Source organism: Erpetoichthys calabaricus, chromosome 4 (assembly GCF_900747795.2).
Source record: "Erpetoichthys calabaricus chromosome 4, fErpCal1.3, whole genome shotgun sequence".
NCBI classification, from domain to species: Eukaryota; Metazoa; Chordata; class Cladistia; order Polypteriformes; family Polypteridae; genus Erpetoichthys; species Erpetoichthys calabaricus.
The window spans coordinates 248,614,426-248,632,200 of record NC_041397.2 but is presented as its reverse complement, the minus strand read 5'-3'; the positions used below and the strand labels follow the sequence as shown (position 1 = coordinate 248,632,200).

General features: G+C 39.4%; 1 protein-coding gene across 1 annotated transcript in view; it reads left to right on the top strand.

The window, feature by feature from the left end:
* The window catches only part of LOC114651241 (RING finger protein 17-like), an 81,687-nt gene extending 71,264 nt beyond the window's left edge, over positions 1-10,423 (top strand). Inside the window, exon 7 of the mRNA XM_051926195.1 lies at positions 9,772-10,423. Within this exon, the coding sequence (XP_051782155.1) occupies positions 9,772-10,030 (259 nt within the window). The 3' untranslated portion in view covers positions 10,031-10,423. The remainder of the gene's footprint in view (positions 1-9,771) is intronic.
* The last annotated feature ends 7,352 nt before the right edge of the window (positions 10,424-17,775 follow it).

Here is a 17,775-nt window from a genome sequence, read left to right as displayed (position 1 = left end):
AGACAAACAGGTAGGCAGAGATTTTTTTTTGAATCGCGGGCTGCGTTTGCATCGCATTCTCGTTTTTCAAAGTGGAAACCCACAACGAAAGACGAGATGAAGCGCGCTGTGGCATTACAAATAGAGATGGGACAGAACTGGTGATATAACTTCAGGGAGCATTGGTCCAAACGTGTTTTGTCCCTGGTGGCTTAGGTACGTGCTGCTGCAAAGTTTTATTCACTTCTGTAATAAACAGAAGCAAATCCCATGGGGAGAGCCAGGCTATAATGCCATACATAAAGTTCATAAAGTTTCAGAAGATGAAAAGAGGTGACAATACGGTTTTCATGCAGGCAGAAAACTTGGTGGCAGTGGCATAGCACGATGGCAAATGGGTGACTTGTCTCTCTACAGTACACACTAACAATATATGTTAGAAAATGCAGCAACAGACAATTGAAAAATAGGCATCAAAACAATACATATTGTAAGGAGTGCAATGTGGCAATGACTGAAATTGGCTGCTTTGAGCGAGATCAGACTTTGCTGTGTAAAATGTATGTGATATGTATGTGAAATCACAGAGAATTCAGGCTCATACAACATGCAAGACAGTAACATTTGTCAAAAGTAAATATTTTTTTTGATTTGATATGTTAAACAATTGCTTTGTGTTCTTTTTTAAAAAATGTTAGTTTTTGGAAAAATATTCAGCCCTGGGAGAAAAGAAACAAAAAAAAAATTAGCCCTAAAAGAGTTAAGATGCTCATCCCAATTTTCAGAGAAAGCCTTGCTAGCTTGCAGAAAAATGTAATTTTGATAACTGCAGTATGGCCGAGCTTATGGTTAATAATGTCCTTCAACATTTGGTTGAACACATATTTGATATAAATAAAAATAATCAATTGCCACCCTTTTGTTCCCTCCAATCTCAAGTGCCTCACAAGAAAGCTGTTGGGCATTTGTATTCATAGCAGGAGGAATGTGAGATTCCTATAATTCTTTGCATTTATATAGCGCTTTTCTCACTACTCAAAGCCCTTAGCAATTGCAGGTTAAGGGTCTTACTCAAGGGCCCAACAGAGCAGAGTCCCTTTTGGCATTTTACGGGATTCGATCCGGCAACCTTCTGATTGCCAGTGCAGATCCCTAGCCTCAGAGCCACCACTCCGCCCTAAGGATATCGCTTATTAGTTGAGATATAGCTGCAATTCTTGAGAGACAATCTACCATAAATTATTGCAGGGATCCAGGTTCGAATCCCGCTCATGGCACATTGCTGAATGGAAGAATATATCTCTAAAATATATATATATTTTTAAAACTTTTTCTTCAACAAATGGTGCTTTGAATTCTACTTTGCAGATTTAGTTGTTTATTTTTCTTTTTTGATTAAACAAAAACTGTTTAATGAATGATTGATTTGTTAAGGAACACATGGGCAAGCATAGTAAAATCACAATTAAACAAACTGCCTGCAAATTGTATTGAATCATAATTAAAACAAATAATAACGCATGTCACTTACTTAAATAGCACCTTTACCATGGTCTCAGACTACCGCACAGATAATCAAGAGGGGTACATTACTTAATTTGAAGTAGGCAAAAATTAATATTTGGAAATATTGCAAAGGGAAATGTTTATATACTTTATAGTAAACAGCACACACACCATTTAGCTAATTATATATATATCTTCTTTTTCTTCATTCGGCTGCTCCCGTTAGGGGTTGCCACAGAGGATCATCTTTTTATATATATATATATATATATATATATATAGCCAACGCCGCATAATCAGGCCGCTTTTTTAATGATTTTTAAGCACAGGGAAAAAATTAACATTTGAAAAATCCGGAGGAGAGGGGAAGGATGCCCATTATGCCCCATCCGTCATGCTAGTCTGCTGATTTCTCGTTCAGTAACCTGTGAGTAGTGATGGGCGGGGTGAAGCCTCGCGAAGCATCAACACGTTTGAAGCAATTGTGTCGGAAATCGTATCGAAGCTTCGAAGCATTTGACACTCACCTCTCTCGTGACACCTCCTGGCCATTTTCATTAACGTTACAGAAACTTATGATACACTTCAATGACGTCTGTTAAAAGTCGTATTGCTTTTATTTTTTCGTAGCTACAGACTGACAACGAAGAGAAGGGTTCGTCAGCAGCTTGTAGTGTGTGATGTCTAAAAAATATAAATATAACTAACGCTGACAGGCAGAATGCACTACAGTAATCCCTCCTCCATCGCGGGGGTTGCGTTCCAGAGCCACCCGCGAAATAAGAAAATCCGCAAAGTAGAAACCATATGTTTATATGGTTATTTTTATATTGTCATGCTTGGGTCACAGATTTGCGCAGAAACACAGGAGGTTGTAGAGAGACAGGAACGTTATTCAAACACTGCAAGCAAACATTTGTCTCTTTTTCAAAAGTTTAAACTGTGCTCCATGACAAGACAGAGATGACAGTTCCGTCTCACAATTAAAAGAATGCAAACATATCTTCCTTTTCAAAGGAGTGTGTGTCAGGAGCACAGAATGTCACATAGATAGAGAAAACAATCTCTGGCAAACAAATCAATAGGGCTGTTTGGCTTAAGTATGTGAAGCACCGCGGCACAAAGCTGTTGAAGGCGGCAGCTCACACCCCCTCCGTCAGGAGCAGACAAAGAGAGATAGAGAGAGACAGAGTTTGTTTTTCAAGCAAAAATCAATACGTGCCCTTCGAGCTTTTTAAGTATGCGAAGCACCGTGCAGCTGCACAAAAGATAGCAACGTGAAGATAATCTTTCAGCATTTTTAGACTAGCGTCCGTATCGTCTAGGTGTGCGAACAGCCCCCCTGCTCAATCCTCCAACGTCAGGATCACAGAAAGTCAGCGCAAGAGAAAGAGAAAAGTAAGCTGGGTAGCTTCTCAGCCATCTGCCAATAGCGTCCCTTGTATGAAATCAACTGGGCAAACCAACTGAGGAAGCATGTACCAGAAATTAAAAGACCCATTGTCCGCAGAAACCCGCGAAGCAGCGAAAAATCCGCGATATATATTTAAATATGCTTACATATAAAATCCGCGATGGAGTGAAGCCGCAAAAGGCGAAGCGCGATATAGCGAGGGATTACTGTATACGATAGCAAGAGTTAAACAAAATAAGACGCCTCACCTCATGCATTCCCGGGTCTTTCAATTAGTATTTACTTTTGCACTGTATCATTATAATCGCTCCTGTTATTAGTATTATAATTAACCTTGATCTTTTCTTGAGATCACATTTAATAGCCTTAAATGTTTTCTTTGGTCTGTCCTAATTAAAACGGAGTAGACAGAATATAAAGGTTTATCCCTGTACTTTGCCATGATATAGGTAAGCACATTTGAGAAAGAAAATGTGAAATCCTTAAATCACAGATGTCATTATTCGATCAAGTATTAAAATCTGCAGTGCTTCGAAAGCTCGACACAGTGTCGAAACCTGAGTATCGAGCGGCCCATCACTACCTGTGAGTCACGTAGAGTTTTCATTGTTGTTTGCGGTTCTGGCCGCTTTTCGCGTACTGAGTTGTTCTGGAGTCACAGTTGAGAAAAAGTTTTTAATGTCTTTTAAGCACAGGGGAAAAAATGAACATGTGGCCCGGTGCATTCTTTAACTGCTTTGTGGCGCTGTAGTAGTATGGCTGCTTTGCAGTAAGGAGACAGTGGAAGATTGTGGGTTCGCTTCCCAGTTCCTCCCTGTGTGGATAGCAAATTATCCGCGACAAACAAACTGTTTTACACGCTGCAAACCAATCCGCGCCGCTTTTTCAATGTTTTTTAAGCAGAGGGAAACAAATGAACATTTGCAAAATCCGTAACGCTGCTTTCAGTAAGTACAACCCGCTGAATATAGATACATATAATATATAATATATAATATACACAGTGCATCCAGAAAGTATTCACAGAGCATCACTTTTTCCACATTTTGTTATGTTATAGCCTTATTCCAAAATGGATTAAATTCATTTTTTCCTCAGAATTCTAAACACAACACCCCATAATGACAACGTGAAAAAGTTTTAGTTGAGGTTTTTGCAAATTTATTAAAAATAAAAAAACTGAGAAATCACATGTACATAAGTATTAACAGCCTTTGCTCAATACTTTGTCGATGCACCTTTGGCAGCAATTATAGCCTCAAGTCTTTTTAGAATATGATGCCACAAGCTTGGCACACCTATCCTTGGCCAGTTTCACCCATTCCTCTTTGCAGCACCTCTCAAACTCCATCAGGTTGGATGGGAAGCGTTGGTGCACAGCCATTTTAAGATCTCTCCAGAGATGTTCAATCGGATTTAAGTCTGGGCTCTGGCTGGGCCACTCAAGGACATTCACAGAGTTGTCCTGAAACCACTCCTTTGATATCTTGGCTGTGTGCTTAGGGTTGTTGTCCTGCTGAAAGATGAACCGTCGCCCCAGTCTGAGGTCAAGAGCGCTCTGGAGCAGGTTTTCATCCAGGATGTCTCTGTACATTGCTGCAGTCATCATTCCCTTTATCCTGACTAGTCTCCCAGTTCCTGCCACTGAAAAACATCCCCGCAGCATGATGCTGCTACCACCATGCTTCACTGTAGGGATGGTATTGGCCTGGTGATGAGCGGTGCCAGGTTTCCTCCAAACGTGACGCCTGGCATTCACACCAAAGAGTTCAGTCTTTGTCTCATCATACCAGAGAATTTTCTTTCTCATGGTCTATATATATATGTATCGCTCTCTTCTTGCTTCCTCCTGTAACCTCCGTTTACTTTTCTTTTTTCTTCTATCCTCCTTAGCCGGCTCGCGCTTCTATTTATGCAGAGAGGACATAGCAGCTGCAGCACATTAGTAGCTCCAGGAACAATCACGGATGTGGGCAGTCTCTCACCTGTGCACTTAGATGAGAAACGCCCACACCGCAGATTGCCCTGAGACCCGCTACAGCCGCCACTCCCCCTCGTTAAGCCACGAGCGCGGCGATTATTTAAAACGGCCTTTGTTGTGAGAGCTGTGGACCCACAGCACCACAACTGGTTATATTATATATCAAAGCAGTTATTTTTTTTCTTGTTTAAAAGCCAGTGCCATTGTCCTCCTGCAGTACACATTGTACATTGTGCTTGCAGTACCAATCAACACCAGGTCTAGGTAAAAAAAAAAATAGATTTTTTCTGATTAATAGTTATTTTTCATGTACTGGGTAAAAATATTGATTTTTGTTCTGATCATTATTTTTCGTTTAAACAGTTTAGTATTGATTCTTAAACGTTTCAAGATCGATGTTGTGTATCTCTATCCTGCTCAATTACTTTATATAGATTTTTTGCTTATCTTCATTTTTGGCATCCAATCCAGTAGATAATGCTTACCGTATTTTTTGCACTATAAGACGCACCTGACCATTAGACGCACCTAGGTTTAGAGGAGGAAAATAAGAAAAAATATTCTGAACCAAATGGTGTACTAATATGTTTAATAAAATATAGCAGAATAATATTTCAACCATGTAAATTCAACAGCGGTATTAAGAAACATCATCACTGTCATTAACAAATAAGGAGAGACTTTAAGGTTCAAGCACTCTTCTAGTTTTATGGAAACCCCAAGAACTCCTCATCGCTAGTGTCAGAATTTATGAAGCTCAGTTGCTCACAATCACTTTGCAGGAGCACGTACCTATCATCATGCGGCATAACCTGTCCAAAGCCTCCAGGGGACAAAGCACGTTTGGACCAATGCTCCCTGAAGTTATATCGCCAGTCTAGTCCCATCTATATTTGTAATGCCACAAAGCCCTTCATCTCGTGTTTTGTTGTGGGTTTCCAGTTTGAAAAACGAGAATGCGGTGCAAGCACAGCCCTCGATTAAAAAAATTGCTCTGCATACCTGTTTGTCTCGTCTTACAGTAGCTGAAAGGCAGTTTCAGGAAAGAACAGCCTGAAGTAGTCCAGCGGCTGGTAATCTGTCGAGTCCAACAGCAAGCCATACTGCCTTGTGAAGTCCGGTAGCCAGTTTGGCTCCCATGGATGAATGTCTAGGTATACCTCCCACACGAACCTTGCCATAGGTGCACGAATGCGCTCAGCTGGGGCGGCATCGACTGGTGTCCCGATCAGCTGATGCCAGTTCCTCACTCTCTTGTTCGATCTCCTGATCACTCTCAACAAAAGTCCGACTCAGTGATAATGCGGCAAACATTTGTTTTCTGCACTTGCTTCACTCCCTCGTGAGATGTTGATGCCATCTTGCCATTGTTTACATTTCGCAACTCACGCACATGCAAGGATTAGATGCCGAGTCAATGAGTCTTAACATTCCTCCAAGCACAGAGGGAATGCCTGTAACGTACCAGTGAGTTTTGTCGCCCTCTACCCCTGGATGTCGACTTTTGTCAGGTAATACACATCATGGTCTGACGCAATATTCGCTCCATAAGACGCACAGACATTTCCAACTTTCTTTTGGGGAAAAAAAAGTGCGTCTTATGGTGCGAAAAATACGGTATATGCCTGCTAATGCTTTCTATTCAAAAAGCACTTTACTACCTTGTGTAGAATGAGAAGGGTCTTAACTGCATAAAAAGTCAGAGTGTGGATTTCCTATGGATTAACATGCTGCGGTGGTAAACAACAACAGCATTTATTTATATAGCACATTTTCATACAAAAAAGTAGCTCAAAGTGCTTTACTTAATGAAGAATAGAAAATAAAAATAAAAGACAAAAGAAGAAATTAAAATAAGACAACATTAGTTAACATAGAAAAAGAGTAAGGTCCGATGGCCAGGGAGGGACAGAAAAAACAAAAAAAAAAAACTCCAGACGGCTGGAGAGAAAAATAAAATCTGCCGGGGTTTCAAGGCCACAAGACTGCCCAGTCCCCTTTGCGTATTCTACCTAACACCTGGATATAAGCAAATCCATATTTAAGCTGTGTAGCTCAGAAGTATTGTAACACAATAAATCTTGAGAAATCTTTCATCCCGACGTCACCCATAAATGTAATCTTAGTCAACATACAAACGAGTACAGCCTTAACAGTCTGCACTAGAGATGGAGAGCAACTCCAAGCTTCTATTTAATTCACCTTGTGCCCAAAAAAATAATAGACTGTATAGCAGTTTTTATTTGTAAAGATATGAAACCCTACATCGTTGGGGTAAATAAGGAATTTCAACAGATGATGCAGATTTTGGAACTGTTGTATGCTATGCCAACTAGAAGGCAAACGAGTGAAGTTATTGTACCTTGGCTTTATGAAGATCTTAAGCAAAGCATCACCTTGTATCTCAAGACAGCAAAGAGAGTAGCCCTAATTTGCAACAGCTGGACTTCCAGAGCAGCAGATTCCTCTGTGACAATCACATGTCACTCACAAACAACTCGGCACCTGTGGAGAATGTGTTACAGGCAAGCATGCTGCATACCTGTCTCAACAGGAGAAAACACTTCCTGTTTGTCTGAAGAGGAATTGTGAAGACTCGTTTTCGAAAACTGATTAACATGACAGCTACTTGTGAGCAACTGAAGATACGTGTAACTTGTAGAATTATAGAAAGACGTGAGTCTTCCTGCTGTAGCTTTAATTTCAACTAATTCAGGATTGGTTCAAGTGTCCAATAGGGGAATAAATTTGGCTAACAGTTTATTTGAAGGGTGTTTACTTCATGTTACTTACCCTGTGTCATTTGCAGTGATGGCAAAGAAAAAAATTGAATACAGATGGAGAGGGAGGAGATCACAAAGTTTGATACAATAGACTTAGGGGCCTGTTGGATGCCAATACTGAATAACAACAGCCAATATTAAAATATTAAAACACTTTAATTTAACTGTTGTGATGCAGAGGTTTTCCGGGCTAAGTGGATATCGCTCAGATTACTCATCAAAGGAACATCTGCAAACATGTCTTATGGTAGTTTGTGTGAGGTCATCTTAACAAAAAATGTACAAGTAGTCGTCGAAGTACAACTAGTCCACTGGAATGTAAGACGGACCGGTATATGTATTCAAACCTGACTATGTATAGTACGTATAGTAAGTCCCTTAAGTCATATTATTTCTTTTTTTATCATCATTCTTAGCACATTGTGTAGATTTTCTATTGATTTATTTTTTGTAAATTATTTTTTTATTTTTTTGTTTCGTTATTACTGTTGCTCTCATGGGTGCCAAACCTTTAAAAGCTTGACAAATTCTTTCTTTGTCTGTGTTAAGTTAAATCATCCTTGTTTATTGCATTGACTGTGAGAGGAGTAATTGTACCAGCAGAGTTTTATTAACACATAAAGGAGTTCAGTGTGGTTTCATTACCCCTTTTGGTGGTTCGCATGAAGCGGTACAATGTTGAGTCACAGCACAGAAGCTTCGGCGGTTAACTGGCTTCAGTGCCAGAGCGCAGCAGTACAGCATGTGTGGTGAACACCGGTTGCAAAGGTATAACTTAGAATCACATGCAGTCCTGTTCACTTTCTTTCCTTCCTTGCTGGATCACCTTTATTTTTGTCTCGAGGTTAATTACCTTTTTTCCTGTAATTGTAAGACAAATGTAATTGAACGTAGTAGAAACTGCTACAAGTAATAAACTGAGTTGGGATGAATGAGTCACAGCACACAGACCTGGCATGGTGAAAACTGTCTTTTGCCAGTGAGATGGAGTGGTTGTAAGTTAAATGTAATGAATTATTATTATTATTATTATTATTATTAAGTTGAATGGTCATAAGTCGACAACTACCTGTACAGATTTTGTGGATGTTTTTTATTTAGTTGAGATCAGACTTGTGCTGCCTGTATCAGTTGCACATTGTGAATGAATGTACAATTCAAATGATGTCTCAGCATTAGTGGATTTGATCAGGACCATCTCAGATGACCCTTCACTTGAATGGTTTGAGACTGAGCCTGGTTTGTGCCACTGGCTTAGCTTAAACAAGAGGAAAAGGAGTATTCATAATGGCCAAGTGACACCAATATTTTGTTGGTCAGCGATGCCTGTGCTGTCTCAGGATCTAAGGAGTAGACACTGAGTTTGTGGCTGTATGTACTTTTCATGTTCATGTACTTCAAAGTTTCAGCAGAAGTCCAGTCAGCAGTCAAAGGTCTCACCCAGTGGAGAAGATTAAAAATCAGTCCAATTAAGGAGGTAAATAGATCTACAGGCACAGAGCAGTACACAAGGAAAGTCTTTTCTATAGTATATCGTTGTACTAATTTGGCGACTATAAAAGTCAATTGGCTGCTAAATGTTTCATTTTGGAAGATGTTTTCTCCCAAGTACATTTTTCTAGTCTGAAGTCCTAGATAGTGTCCAACCAAACCTTAAGTTAAAAAAAATATACATCATTTCAAGATCTAAGCTTATGAATCTTTAAAACCTAAATTTTGTTGTAATGTCTACAGTTCAAAGTGTATGTGATGCGATATTGTAAATGTTGTGATGAACTTTCATTTTGGAGTGCTTTGCTTTATTTTTTGCTTGCTCTTAAAGAGAGTGTAAAGTTTGTTGGCAGATTATTTAGTCTTGAATTTTCTAACGTCAAGTGTTATATGTATACTTTTTTCAATCTAAAAACTTTTTACAGAACTATATGATAATATACTATTGTAATAACATTTTTACAGTTTGTTTCCATTTCATTAAAATCTTGTTTAGTTTATTAAAACCAGTAGTGTAGCCATTCTTAAGATCTGAACATTTAGTAATTGTTTTTCTAAAATCGCTGTAATATAAATCCTTATTTGAGCATTTTTCCATTTCATTTCAATTTATACAGAAGGAAGGAGATGATTGAAGAAGTTAATGCTAATGAGTCTTTTATCATAACCAAGGAACTTCTGAAGAAAATAGAGAAGAAGAAAAGAGACTTGGAAAACATTATGCAGACTGGGAAACAAGTTAGACAATTTCCGGTACTCCTTAACTGTTTAGATTTGGAAAAGGTACTCATTTTAAGTTGTTTAAAAATATATATCATCAAGCCTAAAAATTATCTCTGCAGTAAACTTTTTAAACTATTTTTAGGCATACCATAAAGGATATTGTGGTGTTTGTTTCTTTTTTTTTGACCAAGGAACCTATATTTGTAAATTTTGAAAGATGTCCTGTTTTGTCAGTTTAAGGGAATTAAATGTGCCCTGTAGTGCAGGGATTAACTTGGTTCATAATATGTGTACCTGTTTTAGAGCAGCTGTGTCTGTGTTGATATGACCAGAACTATACACAGTATATCGTCTTATTATAGATTTTGAGGATAATGTCCATTGAATTCTTAAGAGTTATTAAGATATAACTTAAGATGTAACATTTTATAGATGTATTTTTTAATAGATGATTAGAATGTAAATCTATAATTCTTTGTACTGATTACTTTGTGTGAATCTTATGTAACACATCATCACCCAGCTTACATAAAATTACAACAACCCTGGGCATAGTACCTCACAGTTGTCTTCATTAAATTGCTTTTTCTAGGTGTTTCTCCAGGTTTGAAGATTCTCTGGGTATTAAATGAAATATTTTTCCTGCTTCTTCAGTTTTTGCTTTCCTTCCAAGTTTAAAGGATAAATTGAGTATTTTTCAAGTTTAGTTTTATGTTTTCATAATCTTATATATTAAATTGCCACATAAATGTGTTGTAAAGTAATTTTTTTTTATAAATTTAATAAATTCTTTGTACTTGCAGCTTACAATGAGGCTAAAGGGTATACAAGTCCATAGGTGGTGATTGCAGTAGCCTTTAAATTTACTTACTGAACACCTCCATTTTTTAAGGCAGAAGTGTTATCCAGTATTGATTTGCATCTTGGTATTATACAAATATTGAAGAACAACTTATCCGTTGTTTTAAGAAGGAAGAAAAGCAAAAAGCAAACTGTTGTTGTGAGATTCAGCCATTTCACCTCAGAAAGTCATCACCAAACCACTGTTTAACATTATTAAATGTTGATGCACAGATCTGAATTGAGGTCTCTGTTCTCTAGACAATAACTGAAAAAGGCACACTTACAATTGATTTTATTCTTTGAATATGTGGATGCTTGTTTCTTTATGTCACAAAGAGTGCCTACTGCTGCTACACTAATAATGCATGAGTGAGCTTCAGTGATAGAGAATACTGAGCAAGCATGTGTCTTGTAATCAGAAGACAAGTACTGATCAGATATGCATCCGTTCATACATCCTTCAAACTCACTTATCCAGGCTATGGTTGTGGGGCAGCTGTAGCCAGTCCCAGCAAGCATCAGATTCATGACAGGAGCCATCATTGGATAGACTTCCAGTCCATTGCAGGTGAACACACAGGCCATTTTAGCAAAACCAGTTCCCCTAACCTGCATATGTTTCGACTGTGGGAGGAAACCTGAGCATCTTGGGAGAAAATGCAAACTCCTTGCACACTTCAACTCTAGTATCCTTCACTAAGAGAAAATGGTGCTACCACTGTACCTTCTTGCTGCCCAATAATATTATTATTATTAATGTCCTTGGTATTGCTCTATTAAAATAGAATAGTACGCCTTTGGTGGTATGGCCACTTGATCTACAGTGAAGAGTAGTCAGTGGCAAAGGCAACATTGAACCTCAGCCCACAGAAACGCAGTTTTGATCGTTTAAGGGTTGATATGCACAATGTCAATGCCTCCCCTGAAAATACCCTGGATCAGAGCCATTGGAAAGCAATATTCCAAGGATTGGTCCCTTCGTCAGTGTGGGAGAAACACAAAAAGAAGGTCATGTATTTTTTTTCCCACTATATATATACAATAATAATCATCCATCTGCCTAACCTACTTTTCTATGGCAAGGGTGTGGGGCAACATTGGGCACAAAGCAGGAACATCACCTGGACAGGACAGGGTGACCATCCATCACAGGGCAAACACACACACACTTGCACCACTTTAACATTGCCAGTTCACTATTTAATTATTTGTGTGCACATTTGTCTGCGGTTACATGCAATTACAGAACATAACCAATGCACAAACAGAATTGCAGAAGTAAAAGTAAGGATATAAGCAGAATATAGGATGGTCCTTGGAATTTGTTGGGTTATCAGAGAGACTCCATAGTGAAGGATTCTCCTTTTGTCTGTAGACTTTCTTTGCATTATTAATTAACTTGAACTATAGTATCCTTACCACTGATGCCATTGCCTTTTATTTTTAAAATAGTCTTTTCCACAAAATTGTATTAATTGACATTTTGAAAGCCTTTGTCATGTTCTTTTTGATGAGTTTGGCCTGTAGCGTTGTCTTAGATTTTATCAGTCAAGATGCATATTGGTTTATGACACTGTTTATGTATTATTTGTGTTTCATGATAGATAAGTTTTTAAAGGTGATAATTTAAAGTTTTGTTGTTTTTAATTAAAAAAAAATTGGTTTTACTGTTTTATCATTTAATGTATTCAGTTTATTTTTGTTTAATTTATATTTACCTTTATTTCTGTTTCTAAAGATCATAAACATGATACATTCCTCTGTTGATGAAGAAGTTTATGACTTGACTTGTCTGGAATCTGCATCTGGCTTATGGTATTAATCTATAGTTATTACACCTTAGCAAAATGCTTTGCATCATTTGTTATATATTGAGGTTTTGTGTTTTCTCTGTGCTGCATATAAGTTTTTACAGCCAGTTTCGAAATTGTCACTGAACAAAACAGTGTATGAACAGAAATTCTGTTTCAGCTTAGGAGTCTTAATCATTTGTGATGTTACTGTTTCATAGTCACTTGATTTACCTACAAATGTGTCATACCATTCCATACCATTTTATAAACCTCCTTAATATTAAGCAGTACTGCGGGGGCTTGAGCCAATATCAGCAAGCATAGGGCATGAGGCAGAATCAATCATCTTGTCGTCCATCACAGGGTGAACTCGATCACATTCCACATATACACATTTCGGCCAGTTTTAGCATTGCCAATCCAACTGACCTGCCTGTCTTTAGACTGTGGGAGGAAACTGGAGCTCCTGGAAGAAACCCACACCTACAAGGGGAAGTCTTCATAGGGAGGACCCAGAATTTGAACCCGGGTGTCCTTGCTGCCAGGCAACAGTGCTACTACTCTGCCGCCATTCTGCCCAGCTGTGTGATACATTAACTGCTTATGAAAGTCGACAGGGGTTTCTCAAGAGCAGGTTTTGCTTTTGTTTTATATTCCAAAGCTCCCAGATCCACCTCACTTAAAGTGATGTAGCAAAGTGAGATTTGAGAAGGCCATTAGAGTCACCATTTTCATGGAACCAGTTTCATATGGTGCACTCTTAGTGACTGAATGTATTCATCAGCAACAAGGTATTGGTAGGCTGGAGCAATAGGACAGTGTTTACCAGGGTAACGTTCCCTACACCATTACTTGGCCATTACCAGTATATATCATTGAAATATACTGCTTGTTCAAATTCCGACTTACTATGTGCATGTCACAGCAGAAATCAAAGTTTATTTTTCCCATCAACATTTTTTTCAGTCCTCAACTGTCTAGTGTTGTAATCATACGCCCACTGTCATGTCATCTTTCTAGCTGACTAGAGTGCTTCCCAGCATGATCTTCTGCTAGCAAATGTCCATTTGCTTTAATGTCCCACACATTACACAGTCTCTTCAGAGTGTAGTGTATGAAACTCCAAGAAGGATAGCTGTTGCTGAGATGTTATAACCACCATAACTGGCATCCATACCACTGTCAAACTTATTTGTCTCGCACATCTTGCCAGTTCTAATTTTTGATCAGACCAATTGACTGAGTATTATATAGTATTTATTCTGCTAACAGAGACCATGTTTGCCTTAACACTAGAATTACCAAAGCTTACGAAAGAACTCGTAAACCTGGCCCAACTTAAATCCGTTCGCACCTCTCCGCTAGAGTCTTTTGTCTTGTAAATGTGTCGATAAGCGGAAGCAGCAAGCAGCCTTGTATCCCACCCCCCTGCCCACCGCCGCAGTTCAATTCGCAAAGAGGTTTCTCAGTGCTCCAGTGTTTATCTTGGAGTGAAGTACCTGGAGCTTTATAGGGTAAAAAATATACAGTATTCCCTCGCTACTTCGCGGTTCACTTTTCGCGGATTCACGACTTTGCGGGTTTTTAAATACAAGTGATTGCCCGCCTATCGCGGAAGTTATGTTCCAGACCCATCAGCAACAGGAGAAAATCCGCGATATAGAAAGACCATATAAATAAACATTTTTATAGTTTAAGCCTTAAAATACCCATCCCACATGCTTCAAACACATGTAAACTTATAAAACACACTTTGTTAACACATATGATATGTGGATGTCGGGCTAAGGATATGAGTAACATCTCACTATTATAAAACATTTTAACTTCATGCAAGACAAGACAGTGAGACAGGAAAATAGGTGATGTACACCTAAAAGCCTGATTGTACAGGCTTTTAAATTATTGACACGCAGAGCGACAAGCAGCACAAAGCCAGCACAAAGTCCACTTCTCCTTAGCGTTCATTCAGCTCCCCACCCCCTTGACAATGCGAAGTGGCATGAGCGTGCGCCTCCGGGGAGGAGGGGGGGCGGGGTTTGAGCGAACGTGCGTTCAGCCCTCACACACTCCCATTCCTCCTCCTCCTTCCGAACACGCAGAGCGACAAGCAGGCATTTTGGCAGAAGCAGCACAAAGTCCATTTCTGCTCTGCTGAGAGTTCAGCTGCCCCCCTTCACAAAGCGAGTGCAGACACATTGACGTCTGATCGCTGCGTGCAGTGTGCAGTGTTGGTCTGCGGTGTTTTAAGAATGCAGAAAGTGTTTAAGAGCATAGGAAGTGTTTATAAGAGTGTGGGAAAGGTTAACAAGAGAGTGAGAAAGGTTTATAAGAGTGTGGGAAGGGTTTATAAAGCCTTAAAATATGTATAAATAATAAAATAAATATAGGTTGCTACTTCGCGGATTTTCACCTATCGCGGGGGGCTCTAGAACGTAACCCCCGCGATAGATGAGGGATTACTGTATTGTCATTTGGAATACATACATTTCATGTGTGTTCTGTGTCTACAACAATCTATGTAAACACACAGTTAAAACAAACGTTTTTCATGTTTTAGTAATAATTGACTAAATGTAGACACCGTTTTCAGATAAAGATGTGGTATAACAAATTAACTTTTGAAAACCGTGTCAGATCTTGTGCGCGAACAAGACTGAGACTAGGAAAACTGTGGACATGGGTGTGTGTTGTGCGTGACTGAGAGTGATTGTGGATGTAAATTTTTTTTTTATTCAGTTTTATTCTTGAGTGTTCTTGAATTAGTATGCACCTTCTGGTCCATGATGTCAAAGCCACATTGACAAAAAAGAGAGACTTGGGTATACAGTAATCCCTCCTCCATCGCGGGGGTTGCGTTCCAGAGCCATCCGCGAAGTAGAAACCATATGTTTATATGGTTATTTTTATATTGTCATGCTTGGGTCACAGATTTGCGCAGAAACACAGGAGGTTGTAGAGAGACAGGAACGTTATTCAAACACTGCAAACAAACATTTGTCTCTTTTTCAAAAGTTTAAACTGTGCTCCATGACAAGACAGAGATGACAGTTCCGTCTCACAATTAAAAGAATGCAAACATATCTTCCTTTTCAAAGGAGTGCGTGTCAGGAGCACAGAATGTCACATAGATAGAGAAAACAATCTCTGGCAAACAAATCAATAGGGCTGTTTGGCTTAAGTATGCGAAGCACCGCGGCACAAAGCTATTGAAGGCGGCAGCTCACACCCCCTCCGTCAGGAGCTGACACAGAGAGAGAGAGAGTGAGAGATAGATAGAGAGAGACAGAGTTTGTTTTTCAAGCAGAAATCAATATGTGCCCTTCGAGCTTTTAAGTATGCGAAGCACCGTGCAGCTGCACAAAAGATAGCAACGTGAAGATAATCTTTCAGCATTTTTAGACGAGCGTCCGTATCGTCTGGGTGTGCGAACAGCCCCCCTGCTCAATCCCCCTACGTCAGGATCACAGAAAGTCAGCGCAAGAGAAAGAGAAAAGTAAGCTGGGTAGTTTCTCAGCCATCTGCCAATAGCCTCCCTTGTATGAAATCAAATGGGCAAACCAACTGAGGAAGCATGTACCAGAAATTAAAAGACCCATTGTCCGCAGAAACCCGCGAAGCAGCGAAAAATCCGCGATATATATTTAAATATGCTTACATATAAAATCCGCGATGGAGTGAAGCCGCGAAAGGCGAAGCGCGATATAGCGAGGGATTACTGTATATGACATTTGGAATAATTCATTTTATGACCTGTATTGTACATCTCTGAAAACATTTTTGCACTAATGCAACATTATATTCATTCACATACCTTCATGTGGTTGTAGTTAGTGACCACGTTTGTTTTTTGTTTTTTTCCCGATCTTGACCAGTCTCCACATGTTGCTGCATGGTGGTGTTTCTTTTGTACTCCAGGGGATGCATAGGACAGAATTGTACAGAGAGGTCAGTTCCGCTGTATATACAGTCATCAAATTCAAATGTTAATAGTTCCCACACACCCAAGGATCGTCCTCCTTCCTACATTACGACGTGTGTATAATGTGTGAAGCCTGAAGTCCAAATATCAAATAAACACTTTCACAAAAAAAGGTACAAGTATAACAAAACAAGTGCACTTTTATTCAAGACTATAACCAAAGATAAAAGAGAGGTTACGGTAGGCTGCTGATACGACAGCTTGCATGGTGCAGTGCTAAGACTGCTGACTGTCAATCAAGAGGTCCCGGTTTTGATATCAGCTGCTTCCCAAATTTACAGCTTTGAGTAGTGATTTTCTCTTATTGTTAATATTATACAATAAAAACATACATTTGATTTGTGTCTGTAACAGCCGGTATAAATGTATGGTACTTGTAAAGGTTAGTGTTTTTGTTTTTTTTTTTATTTAGTTTTGTTCTCTCAGTCATGTTCACGCTCCCCCTGATCTGACACTGCTGTTTTCAAATAAAGATGTGCTATAACAGAGGTGAACTCAAATGGGGACGAGGGTTCTGCATCGGAGAAAGAGAACAGAAGCCCTCCCGGCAAGTTCCTGGAGAGGTGGAGTTCACCTCTGTTATAGCACGTCTTTATTTCACCTGGAGTTCACCTCTGTTATAGCACGTCTTTATTTGAAAACAGCATTGTCAGATTGGGGTGAGCGTGAACGAGTTTAAGACAATAAAACTGAATAAAAAAAAAAACGCAAACCTTTACAAGTACAGTGGGACCTCGGGCCACGAACGTCTCAGACCATGTACAAATCAGCTTATGACCAAAAAGTTTGCTAAACTTTTGCATCTGTTTACGACCACACACTCAGGTGACGAACAAGCCAGTTTCCCTTCCAGTTTGTACGCGCCGATGATTTACGCACGTGTTCAGTCTCTCCTTGTGCATTTGCTGTGAACTCTTTGTGCTCTATTTCGTTTCCCCTCTGGTGTGTACACACCGGTGATTTACGCATGTGTTCAGTCACTCCCTGTAGAGTACATTGTTCTCGGTCAGACGTGCATCGTGCAGGGACTTTGTGGTATAGCGGGTCCACAGCTCACGTCAAGAGGCCAGTTTTAACTCTTTTAGGGCAGATGTCGACTTTTGTCGACAGGAGGGGTTGAGGGCGGATGTCGGGCGACAATCAGCTGTTAATGGCGACAAAACTCATTGTCACGTCACAGGCATTCCCTCTGTGCTTGGAGGAATGCTAGACTCGTTGACTCAGCAAATGATCCTTGCGTGTGCGTGAGTTGCGAAATGTAAACAAAGACAACATGGCAT